The 13,807-nt window shown below is 37.7% G+C and overlaps 1 protein-coding gene across 12 annotated transcripts in view; it reads right to left on the bottom strand.

The window, feature by feature from the left end:
* LOC117995322 (eukaryotic translation initiation factor 4 gamma 3-like) overlaps positions 1 to 11,155 on the bottom strand; it is a 63,381-nt gene extending 52,226 nt beyond the window's left edge. For 7 of the 12 annotated variants that reach the window (XM_069509123.1, XM_069509125.1, XM_069509133.1 and 4 more), the window contains exon 1: positions 344 to 871. In XM_069509123.1, the coding sequence (XP_069365224.1) occupies positions 344 to 788 (445 nt within the window). In that variant the 5' untranslated portion in view covers positions 789 to 871. Of the gene's footprint in view, positions 1 to 31; positions 58 to 343; positions 874 to 10,623 lie in introns of those variants that run through there. The other 5 variants (XM_069509130.1, XM_069509132.1, XM_034983324.2 and 2 more) reach the window with 3 other exon arrangements.
* Between the last annotated feature and the right edge of the window lie 2,652 nt (positions 11,156 to 13,807).

The following is a 13,807-nucleotide window of genomic DNA, read 5'->3' as shown; positions in this document are numbered from 1 at the left end:
GCTGAAGTTCTTCGACGAAAGATCAACTCACTGTGTGGTGTGGACGCCCGAGGATAACTGATATAATATGCTAAGGAAATTTTCTGCAAAACAATTTCAGCACGCATTCAGCATACAATAATTCATTCACGGTGCATTACTTTACCCATATCGCTACCAACATAATATTTACAAGTGCAGCATTAAAAGTAATGACGACAGTTACAATAGTCTTATCGGTACAATAGGTAACAATAGCACAAATAAATCGAAGCACAAAAAGAGGTTATGGAATAATTTCCAAGAGTCATCATAAAGTAGACGCAATCGACACAAAGAGCTACTGGGCTACATCGTGACTTACTGGCTTGGGTCAACAGTCTGTAATGGTGCGAGGGCAGCATGCAATTGGAGTTAGAGTAGCGAGTGTTCGGCTCATGCTTCAGGTTGGCGGGGGTGTGCTGCGGCATCAGGAGAGATACGCTGCTCAGCGTCGGCAGGTTGACCTGGCTGGCAGCGCCGCGGCTGATGTGGTTGGAGTGGTTGCCGTGGCTCAGGTGGCCGCTGTGGTGGCCCAGCGCCTGCGTAACACCACTCTGCTGCATGCCCAATGACGTTTGTAAGCGGTGCGTCAAGTCGAGCGCGTTCTGCTGGCCGCCGTGGAGCCCGCATCCGTGCGACACTGCGCCCAGGGAACTATTACCGCCTCTGAGCGCTACCATTTTGATTTCATGATATAAATTCTTCAGAAATTGAATCAGCCAAATATTGAACCATTCCCAGAACAACGGAGACACAACCACCGGCATATGGCGATCTCTACATTATCATCTCATGATATAAAAATATGAATATCTAGTTAATATTTATTGCTCTATGTCAACATTTTAAAAACTATATTATTCTATCGTTTTTCATAAAGCACCTTGGAATATAAAAAAACACTAATTCTTAAGGCATATTGTTAAAATATTTGCAATCCGCATTCACAATTTAAATAGTAATTTAATGCAGCATAGAGAAAATCGATAAGGAAACGGCGCGGCACATCGCTCCTCGCACACGCTAAAATTGTTGCCACCGCGACACTTTCATACGAACGATTACTATCACTGATGTCAGCGCACTAAACAACCTAAACTAAATTGAAACTAAACTTTATTAGTATTTAACAAAAAACTGGAAGATAGTCTAAGCAGTATAGAGCCCAATCAACATTTCATTTCGTTGTCCGCGAGAGAGATACAGACGCTAGAAAGAGACGGAAACATTTCGTAGACTGTCGCTACGATTTTGGGACAGCCCCTGTAGCCGACAGCCACCCTTGTGCAAGTTCGTAACGTAAAAAATACAAATGGAAAATCACGTCGGTACTTAAAGACTACAACTGACATTAATCTGTGCAATTTAACCTCGTCTTTATGCTGTCAGATTCAGAGTAATCGACATATTACATTTAATATGAATATTTATGTAGAGGTTTGTAGCGAACCTTATAGATGTGTGTTATGATAAGTGCCCTGTAATCGGCCAAACATGTTTGTCAAATTATTTGATAGTCTGCGGTCGTGTATGACGCGTTAGTCAAAACAGTTCTACGTGTTTGACAAATTTGATTGGCGGCGTGTTTGTCAAACATGCTTTACGGTGTTTACACGTGTGCGCTTGTGTTTGGTGACTGCGATCAAACAAAACGTCAAATTTGACAAACATGTTTAGCCGTATACAGGGCACTTTAGAGTGCATAATGGCCGACATAGTAGGACCATAGGACATAGGTACATTTTGAGAAAGCACTCGTCATATTTGCTTGCTCTATGTGTCAAATGTCATGTTAAAAGCACGATTTTAGTCACAGATCTATAGATAGGCAACTAGCGTGGCCCCTAGAGTCCCTCTCGCTCAAGCAGAGGTACTTAATTGTGAATGGTTATTCCTTCTATTTTGCGTTCGCTTCGGCTATTGTAGCCTAGTATACAGCAACCCACCATTGCACAATAACTTCAAAAAGAAAAATTGTATTCAATTTTCAAAACATATCAATTATTACTTTGAAATAGGTACTTGAGCCAACATAACCTCACTTCACGTTGTTTGTCAAGATCTCACGTACAAAATACATCTTGACAAGCAAAAAAAATCGCCACGGTGATAAGGACAAAAAAATTATCATTCGTAACGTTCTAATAAGACCTTAAGAGCCCTCGCCCATGGCGACTTTTTGTAGCGATGCTGTCGCGCGTTTACTAAACACACGCCAGCATCACTACTAACGCGTGTTAGTCGGATTAGCAACGCGCTACTGCATCGCGACTGTATCGATGCAAACGCGCGACCGTGTTGGACGACATCGGGGAAAGAACGGAGGGAGGGTGGCGCATGAATGGAGAACCAAGCATCAGTGCAACATTTTTTTCTCGTTTGCATCGAGACAGAAGCGCGACAGTATCGCGTTTGCATCGCGACTGAATCTAAGACCGTGGGCGAGGGCACACAGCTAGCGACCGCTTCGCGACTGTATCGATGCGGAAGCGCGACAGCATCGCTACTATATCGCTACAAAAAGTCGCCGTGGGCGAGGGCTCTAAGAGCCCTCGCCCACGGCAACTTTTTGTAGCGATGCTGTCGCGCGTTTCATAAACGCACGCCAGCATCACTACTAACGCGTGTTAGTCGCATTTGCAACGCGCTACTGCATCGCGACTGTATCGAAGCAAACGCGCGACTGCGTCGGACGACATCGGGGGATGAACGGAGGGAGGGTGGCGCGTGAATGGAGAACCGAGCATCAGTGCAACATTTTTTCTCGTTTGCATCGAGACAGAAGCGCGACAGTATCGCGTTTGCATCGCGACTGAATCCGTGGGCGACGGCACACAGCTGGCGACCGCTTGGCGACTGTATCGATGCGGACGCGCGACAGCATCGCTTCTGTATCGCTACAAAAAGTCGCCGTGGGCGAGGGCTCTAAATATATTTAACTATCTCGCTTTAACAGTAAAAGTAATAAAAGGGCTACTTCTACCAGTATTGGTTCTGAGATCTGTCCTTAATCTTAGTAGAAAACTGTACTGTACTGTACTATTGACATGACAGTTAACACAGCAAATATGATGAGTGCGTTCTCAAAATGTATGCATCATAGTACCTAGTCATTTTTCGAAGTGTGGCACATTAAATGGCAAGTTGGTTCTTATAAAGTTTATCATAAAGCAATGCTACTTTTTTCGCAGGGAACATCGAAAAAAGCATAGCACTATTATTTGAGCTGTCAATTTAATTTAAGATTGTGTATAATCGAATTACCACTAACACTAATAGATTGGACTGTCGTAATAAAATGCGATGTTTTGTATATCTGTAGTTGTATGTAGTTTATGGGGCTAGAATTCATTATTAAAGAGAATAATTAAATAAAAATCATGATGTGTCTTTATTTTTAACATAATTATTTATTAACGTCACGCTGTACGGAAGGCGATCAATGATGTCACAAGGCGATAAACGACAAATATTTTTAAATTTTTTAACATAAAAATAGAGCCATTTCTGTGGGAAAATATTTTTAGCAGCATTTTAGTTTTATAAACATACTATTCATAGGGTCTGAGGGTCAGATCTATAGAGCGCACTCTGACTTTGCTTAGACTTAAGATAGAGTTAAAACGAGACAGAGCTATATCTCTGAGCAAAGGCAAAGTGCGCTCTACAGATCTAAGGCTGAGACTCTATTACTATTTAGTTACTTACTACAGTACCATTTACATTATGTTAAGCCAGGTCTAGCTAGACAAGTATAAAGGCCGAAAGACACTAACCAACCAGACGGAGTCGACTCTACCGCTCTTCCTCAATAAAGCTAACTGTCCTCTGGTGGAGAGAAGAGAGGAGCGGAGCGGAGCTGGGCAAATAGTAATCAATAGAATTGCGTACAACTCCTTCTCCGCTTCAGTGTTCAAGGATTTCCCGGACTAGTTTTAAAAATCATACATTTTAACGCGCAGAGTAGAAACAAATGGTCTAATATCCCGATATAAGACGACCTTCACCGTGCTGGTTAATGGATGAAACGTATTTTATATTCAATTTCATATGTCAATAAATATATTGCATATGGGTTGCCTAAAAAATTTCAGTCCAGTAGGTATATAATTAATTAATAATTTAAAAAAGAAAATCATTTCACAGGTTTGTTTAATTGACAAATTCCATACCAATCGAAAGTATGAAGCCCATAGAATATGCAAAAGTTAGGCTTCATACTTTCGATTGGTATGGAATTTGTGAAATGATTAAAAAAATATTTTTTATTATTAATTAATCATCCTGGACATAGCTCAACGGGTTGCGAAGCTGAAGTGGCAATGGACAGGGCACATAGTTCGTACAACCGATAGACATTGGGGTCCCAAGGTGCAGGAATGGCGACCTCGCACCGGAAGACGCATCGTTGGAAGACCCCCCACTAGCTGGACGAGACATCAGACGAGTCGCAGGGAGCCGCTGGATCCAGGCGGCGCAAGACCGTGGCGTGTGGAAGTCCCTACAAGAGACCTATGTCCAGCAGTGGATGACTATTGGTTGATAATGATGGTGATGTGCCGAACCCGAGCCGTGCCATGTCCGAGACACACAGATCGGAAAATGTATGAGGTCACATCAGACCGTTGCCATGTCAGAGTCTTCCGAGTTTCGTCCGTGTTACGTTTCTTCATACAAAATTGCAATCCGTGGATCATCTGCGCGTCGGACGTGCCTCGAACGTGGCACGGCTCGGGCCCGGCACGGACTACTACTAATTAGATAAAAGTGAGGGGACGCTCTGAATTTAGCAAGCAGGTTTTCTTAAATTCTCGAGCTCTAAGTTTAGCATTATGTGAACGATGTTTAAGTAGGTACTTAACTTCGCAGTATCATAATATGATGACAAGAAGTTCGGATTTGATCATTAATTTTTTCAAGCATTTTTTTTAATTCATCATAGGTATACGCTTGACCACAATCACACCTGATGGACAGTGATGATGTGGCCTAAGGTGGGACGTGTTTACCTAGAAGATGCCTATTCACTCTTGTTTTAAAGATACCCGGGTTGTAATTGGTATGAAACACATATCGCGGAAGAGTATTCCAAACCTTAGCCATACGTATTTTATTTGTATACTTGTGTCTATGTCTACAAATAAAATATATGTAGATAAGACAAATTCAGAACCAGTAGGTTTTGAATATATAAAAGCATCTGTAACCACTAAAAAACCAAATCGACGTTTAATTGAAATTTGAACCGAGCTTCGTTTTACGCTTGCGTAAAATTAAATCAATTATTATCAAATTAAAAGATTCCGCGACTGACAGCAGAAAATGGGGGTTATGACACGACGCGACAACTCCTTACGCAAAAGGAGATGGATGTGGTCCCTTACAGCCTTGGGCCCGTCGTGATAGCGGTTCAACACAATTGAAGTATATACCTTACTAGCTTATGCCCGACTACACGAAATTTCAAACCCCTATTTCACCCCCTTAGGAGTTGAATTTTCAAAAATCCTTTCTTAGCGGATGCCTACGTCAAAATAGCTATCTGCATGCCAAATTTTGGTCGGTGCGAGTATGCGGGACGTCTCATCCCCCCCCCCCCCCCCCCCCCGATAGCTCGACCTTTCGCGTATATAAAACTTACAGGAAAAAGTATAAAGTGCAAGAAAAAATTACACAACAAAAGGACCAGGTAGAATATTCAAGCGAGTCGGACTCGCACGCGAAATGTTCCTTACCGCCGTACAAGATATAACACTTTTTTAATTTTTTTTACTTTTCCTGACGGTCATTTTGTAATTTTTAGTATTTGTTGTTATAGCGGCAATAGAAATACACATTCTGTAAAAAATTCAAGTCTCTATACCTATTACAGTTCACGAGATACATTCGGACAGAGACAGACGGATGGCCAGACAGGCGGACGGACGGACGGACGAACATGATTTTTTTATATATGTAGGTACATTCAGACATAATATAATACAGAATAGTAAATAAACACGTTGTAGGCTACTTAACACGTTTATAATGCACAATATAGCTACATTACATTTAATAAAATACATAAATATCTATAACTAGCTGACCCGGCGAACCTCGTACCGACTAACAGTCGATTCTTTAAATATTTTAAATTTTTCTCTCCATAAGAACCATCCTCGTACTTCAAGGAATATTATAAAAAAAGAATTAGCGAAATCGGTTCAGCAGATCTCGAGATTTGCGATCAGCAACATATTTAGCGATTCATTTTAATATACTATATAAAATATAAATATAAAATAAATATAGAGATAATATAGTATACTCAAACATAAGATATTATAATGTTTATTTTAACTACAAGTTTGTCGACATCGATACTATTGATCACTTGGAATCATGTAGTTTATGGCTGTAGTATAGTACGCGACAGGGCCAGATAGCAATCGGGGTATGAGTCAGGGGAACGCCGCGCACACCCGCACGTCACCCGCGCTCGAGTGGTCACCGGCGCCCGCGGTGGTTATTCAAATCAGTCTTTTAACAGTCACGATGCGAACGAAGCGCACGCTGTCTTGACTCTCACTGGCACACGCTTGTATACTTTAGCGATCACACGATATCAGTAATTGTTTCCTCGATTGTGTTTAAATCTTATGTAGTAGTGCCTATCGTCTTTCTTGCTTGTTCGTTTCTTGCTACGCTTAGAGCGATCATGCACTCATCTGATTCGAATCCTTAAAAATACGGATATAAAAAATATCTACGTCATATGTCATAAGCTATCATACAAATAGTTCTATGAAAACTTCAGAACGTATTATCACGGACTCGGACCGGATGAGTGCGTAACCGCCGTAACCCTTCTGTCGTTTATTGTGGGTGTACAGTATGTGTACCTGTGTAGAACTGTGTAAACCGGAACCTACCGTAAGTCAAACTATTTATTTCGAGAAGCTACCCGTACACCCATTGGCTTCTCCCAAACCCACTGTGTTAGGGTTGGAATCAAATGTCGATACATCGTATCGATAAATAAATACGTAATAGTTATAGTAGAATATGAGTAGTACGCAGGTAGCACTTTTTAAGAGTTATAAGTGAAGGAAATAGTTAAGTATTGTTTTTCGTTCATCCATTATCATTTAATAAATAGTAATTTTTTTAATTATTATTATTTATTTGTTATTTTGATTTGATTGATTAATACCGGTTTAATGTGGGCCGTTATTTTGGTAAAAATAAAAATGGTAAACCAGGCTCTATACGAAAATATTTAAACCCTTTAAATAATAGATAATCAGATACAAAATTCACAATGCAATTAATAAAATTGAAATAGTGGCCATTTTTTCGAAAGTTACGGTATTTTTTTTTATATTCATTATAGGTACACACTCAACCTTAATCACACTTGATGAAAAGTGATAATGTGGCCTAAGATAGGACGCTTTTACCTTGAAGATTGCTAACTTCAATTGCTACTTTCACTTAGCCTAGAGCAACCTACCTACCAAATTACACGATTCTAAGTCAACGGGAAGTACCCTATAGTTTTCTTGACAGACACGACGGACAGACGGACAGACAGACAGACTACAAAGTGATATAGGTATAAGGGCTTCCTTTTCCTTTTGATGTACGAAATCCTAATTAAATGTGTTATTTCTTGTAGAATGGTGTGGAACCCTTCGTGTGCGAGTCCGATTCACACTAACAGTTACTTTCATAATTTAAGTCCCGCAAATTGCTATTGCGCTGGAACCATGTCTCATTAACATCGGCGTGACGTCAGCCCAAATAAAAATATACAGTGGGAGTTATTTTTTTTCTTGAATAATTATAATAATTTATAAACCTAGGAGTAATAGTAAAATTTATTATCAAGTACAGTTATTTATTACTTATTTTTGATATATATTAATGTCCTTTTAAAATACTTTATATTAAGAAGTAAATATTTGTGTACCATTGTATTTAATGAATACACTCTCTGTGACCTTGGTTTTATTTTGAAGTACATAGATGTAACATTTCAGGTGTAATTTGCTTTGAAATAACCACGTCTTGGTTGGTGTCAGAGGCATTTTTAAGCAATTGAATGATATTCTGAAGTAATATTTTTGAATCCTCCTTCTCTTTTGCATAATTTCTCTTCTCTTCTTAAATTCTCGTCTTACTTTAATAATAATCTCACGGGCACGACTATTAATTATTTTCGTACTCATATTTAACCCAAAAAGGAAACAATAACTAAAACAAATTAACAAAATGGCGGCCACGCGCATTAGCAATTTGCAGGACTTATACTAAACTCAGTGTTCTTTTTTTACTTTTCAAAACTTCTAATCTATTAGATTAATTATTGTTCTTAATGTTTATTAATTGTTCTTTATATTTATAAATTGCTCTTAATGTTTAATAAGAACAAATCTAATAGTTTAGAAGTTTTATTCAAGTATAAATAATGCTTATCAACTTATATTTTTACGAAAATATGTCTGCTTTTCACATGCATGACGAATGTCAAAGTAACCAATCAAAATGGCTCTTCACTAGAAATAAAATATGATATGGATTCGCAATAGCTTAATGAAACAATCGCTTTAGCTTGAAACAGCTATATGAGCAACTGTAATCTAAATATATAAAAGGAAAAGGTGACTGACTGACTGACTGACTGACTGACTGATCTATCAATGCACAGCTCAATCTACTGGACGGATCCGGCTGAAATTTGGCATGCAGATAGCTATTATGACGTAGGCATCGGCTAAGAAAGAATTTTTGAAAATTTAACCCCTAAGGGGGTGAAATTGTGGTTTGAAATTTGTGTAGTCCACGCAGACAAAGTCGCGGCATAAGCTAATTAATTTATAAAAGACTGCAACATATTTTACTACTATGCAACTACTTACTATAAAACAAATTTGAATTTACACTGTAGACCCTGTTATTTAGTGTGAACTACGGAGTTTGGAAAAATTACAGGATTGTTTGTAAAACTGAAGTTGTAGCGAACATAGCAGGAGTTCTAAAATCAATATTTTCAAGTAAGTAATTTTAATTTAATTTAATTTAAATATCTTTATTGCTTAATACGATCACAAAGAATGAATGAAAGAATAAATGAAATTTTTAAACTGTGGAACTAAAGAGTTGGAACGATGAGCATCGAAACCCAACTCCAGAGCTGAAATATAGTCCTGATTTCAAGCCCGTAGTCAAGACCGTTCCGAAAAGTCAACTGCAGTTGAATTGTCAACTGTTTTGTAATTGACGACTACTGCTCAAGCAGTCTCTACATTCTTCAATGATCAGTTGCATGCGATGTGAGTATAAGGGACCTCTAATAGAACATAATAAATTCACCCATGTGTAGAATATAATGCAATTTGTAGTAGCTCTCAACTTATAAAGCAATAAATTTATTTTTCGTGAACAATGGCCGAATTTCCAACCAGATATACTACGATTGCAATTTTAATGTTTGTCAATTTGCCAGTTTTTTCAAATGGGTTACTTAATGCAAAGTTTATTTAGGAGATAAGATATGGATGAAATCAGACCTGACACAAGTTAATAATGCTTTAACTATTAAAAAGTGATGAGATTAATAGTAGAGCCAAGCCCCTAGTTTGATTTGTGCTGCGCATCATAGCCCACGGGCCTGTCTCAAGTCTAAAGTACATATCTCTTAAGTGCCACACTTTACCACATCTATAGCAATAAATAAAAAATAACTCTACCTATAAGCCCTGAGTCTACAAACCCTACATCTTGGTAAAAAAAATACATACATATATTATTTGTGGAAATATTACATGACATTAACATTTAATTAAGTCCATAAGGAATAGTTTGTGCAAAAATGGTGAAATGACTACACAAAATAATACAAATTTTGTGATAAAACAAAAGAAAAAATTTCCATTATGGAAACTTATGAATTGTACTTAAATTGAACACATTGATGAAGCTTAAGCCCTAATAGTTTGTTATCATGCAGTAGCCACAAAGCAAAATAAGAAGAAGTTATCATGCAGTAAGATTTTGGAATATGAGGTGAGGAAGATTAAACACAGATAAACACAATATTATTGCATTAATAAGTAATGAGTCCCAGTGGGCCAGTAGGTACAGCAGACCATTGCTGATGCTACAGCTGATACCAAAACAACTGTCACTGTCAGCTCTACCAAAAAAGATCTTTAGATTAAGTAGTACCTGCATAGAGCAATAATGTTTTTTTATTAATTCTAATATGTAATTATCATATTCATAAAGTGGTAAAGGTTAACTTTAAAAATTTCTTATGCTAAATTCGAAAGGAATTCAAAAATAAAAGTAGAGATTAAACTAGTTAATTTAATCACAAGATTCCATAGAATTCTTATGATTAAATTAGTTTAATCTCCACTTAAATTTTTGAATTAGTTTAAAACAACTTAGCATTAGTCTGATAAGCATAGAAACAGCAAAAAATGTGATAACGAGTATTACAGTACACGAGCACATTGATCAATCGCAAATGCGGCACGACCAATGCTAAAATGGCTTATAATATTACGTAAATATAATTTTAGGGCACTTATAAACAAAATATTCAAAAAAGGATACGGTCCGGGTCCTCGCTGACTTGGCGCCAGCGGCACCTGATTGCCGTTACCACTCATATTCTCGGCAGCATAGGTCTCAAAACACGTACACCACTCGAGGTGGCACGTCGAACAGCCCTTAACCGATTTTAGGACACATCCGGCAATATGTAGAGTCACACCGACGTCAGTTTGACAACTAACACGAGATCAATTTAAAACCCTTAAAATCAACGTTTCTAGTAAAAACATTGTACACCACATGCGAAGTCACAATATAATATATTAGCAGGAGAAATGTATAGCATCTCTAGGAAAGAGGACCAGTCACTAAACAAACGACAGTACAAAATGGCGGATGTTAACCAATAAACAAACGGATTGTCACTGTTAAAACTCTGAATCACTGTACAACACTTAATTTCATCAATACCGCGTTTTACCGTTACTAATAAATAATATTAAAAAGTGTAAAAATATTGAAGGTAACAACAATAATATGTAGGTATTATTAGAATATATTTTTGAAATCTGTCATTCGTGTTTCGATTGTTCACGTTTACAGTTTTCCACAAATACAAAGAGTGTAGTATAAGTTTTGATTACCACATAGACACATGAGTAGATATATATACAGAGGGGCAGCTTCCTATAACAACGTTGCAATTTTATACCTATTCTTTTAGGCTTGTCACCTGTTGCAAGATAAAATAAAAATTAAAATTATTGTATAGTAAGCAAGTGTGTAATAATTATTGTAGTAATAGTACCTAGGTACTTACTTACCTTAGTAAACTGAATGAATTAATTAAGTAGTATCTAGTTTTTTTAAATTTATTTTACGGCCCTGGATAACAGTCCTTTAAGGCCTAGTATCTAGTTACTTAGGTAGATACTCAGACTAAGTATTAAGGAGACTTGGCACTAAAATAATAATACCTTGTTAGAGCAAGCTAGGTGTATAGAAAAGCTCTGAAGAGTGATAGAGACATAAACACAGGTTTTTGTCTTTGTCATAGTTTAGCTTTTTTTGTGCAACGTGCCCAACAAACCTCTGTGATAGTAATTTATAGCGAATATTACGAGTTTTTATTTAGTTTTCTGTTTTAAATTTAGTATTCAAGGTGTGTAGAAACCATTTATGGTGCATTGCTGTGTAACAGTTGTAGCAAACGCCAACTATGAAACATAACCTTTCATACGTAAGTATGATTTCTTTTGTTGTTTTGTCTCTTTCGGGTATAGTTACGCGTCTGACAAGTCTCTTGATTCTTAGTCTGAGCTTAGATAGGTACCTACTATTAGTGTTACAAAGTGCTCGAAACTTCAGTCTAGTGCTGACGTTACTACTAAAATGGCGGCCATGATTATTATTATGAACAAAATAAAATCATAAGGAAGATTATACAAAAATAATAAAAGTATGCAAACCAGTTTGGGTGCAAAACGGAGCGTCCGTGCCACGTCTATTGAGCACCGCTATGAGTGAGTGTACCTACAGCTTGCCGCTTGTATGAAGCTTCCCCTCTGGTCTATATATACCCGTGTGACATAGATTCATAGATTAAAGTAAACCAAGAGTAAAATATATTCTTTGAGTAATACCAGCGTTGCCTCGGATGAAATTCTATCTCTATGAGCGTTGCCGACTTTCACCGGCGGGCGCGGCGGTCTGGATTACAGCTGTGGGATTACCCAAAAATTTACAGTGCGACAAGGCTCTCATGGCACTTGAATAACTTTTGTAACTGAAAATCCCCATTTTTTTAACCGACTGCCAATAAGGAGATAGTTCTCAATTCGGCCCGTTTTTTCTTTTTATGTAAGTAGGTACACCGATTTATTCAAGGTTTCTTGACCGATTTACAAAATATTTTTTTTAATCAACAAGGGATATTTCCGTAGTGGTCCAATAATTTTTTTTGGATCCAACTCCGGAATCCTGATGCCGCAGGGTTACTGCCCGCCTCAGTTATCAAGATTCAGGAAGTGTTCATAACAAATACATGTTGTAGGTAACTACCAAGCAACGACGTTATGCTTGGAATGCAAGTCCCAACTCCTGAACCCTGATAATGTAGGGTGCAGCACTCCTAAACTATAGTGATTTAGGAACTGCGGATGATGCAATATTATTTTTGGTGCCAAGTATAGACTAAACCATTGAATTCCGGATCCTAACTCCTCAATCCCGGTGCTGCAAGGTACTGAACTCCTAAGCCGTGGATATTCGGGAATTTCTGTTGGTGAATTGATATTTTAGGTTTCAAGCAACGGCTTCATGATTACACTCCAAGTCCGAACTCCTCAAATTGATGATGCATGGTACAGCATTCCTAAACTATAGAGATTCATGAACTGTTCCTGGTAAAGTAATATTGTAAATGCCGAGCATATACTTTGTTATTGAATTCCAAGTCCCAAGTCTTCAATTCTGATGCTGCAAGGTACTGATCTCCTAAGCCGTGTGGGTTTGGAAAGTTTTGCTGGTGAATTGATATTTTAGATACCAAGCGATGACTACTTACACTAAAAAGCTTAAAATAAAAATAAAATAAAAAAAATGACTTCAAAAACCACTACAAATTAAAAAATAACTTTTGTTTCTACACGTGTATATATGAATGAAATCGGGCAAGCGTAATAAAAGAAACTAGAAATCAAAGGTTGAAGCTGCCGACTTCCACGGTCTGGATTACCCAAAAACCTATCTGAAAATCCCCATTTTTGAAGAAAATAAAATCGATATTTTCCACATTTCCCCCACCCACAAGTTGTCAGCTAATAAATAAAAGTACTGTTCATATTATAAATCAAATATATTTATTAGGGGAAACTTGCCTAATTCGTACCCCCTAAGAACAAATCAGGGCCGTAGCTAGAGTTGAATTTAAGGTTATCTTCAGGCAGGGCGGAAGTAAAAATTTTACTTGGTCCGAGGTGATCCAATCTGATGCATGCAGTTTTTTTGAGAATGCGAACATTGTCTTTATTAGAGATATTTTAACAGCTTAAGACTATTTGTGTACTTATTTTTATCAGTTCACTAATTTCCACATTCAAGTTTTCGTATATTATCGCATCGCGGGTACCTATTTAAGACCTTTCAAAATTCAAGTCAGCAATGACTTTCCGATACAAACTTGCATCCCCTATTTTATCATTCTTAAGGGGGATTTTCCTAAATAACTTATAGGTACCAGTGT

Source organism: Maniola hyperantus, chromosome Z, assembly GCF_902806685.2.
Source record: "Maniola hyperantus chromosome Z, iAphHyp1.2, whole genome shotgun sequence".
NCBI classification, from domain to species: Eukaryota; Metazoa; Arthropoda; class Insecta; order Lepidoptera; family Nymphalidae; genus Maniola; species Maniola hyperantus.
Note: the sequence above shows the minus strand (reverse complement) of the source record. Positions and strands in the feature narration are given on the sequence as shown.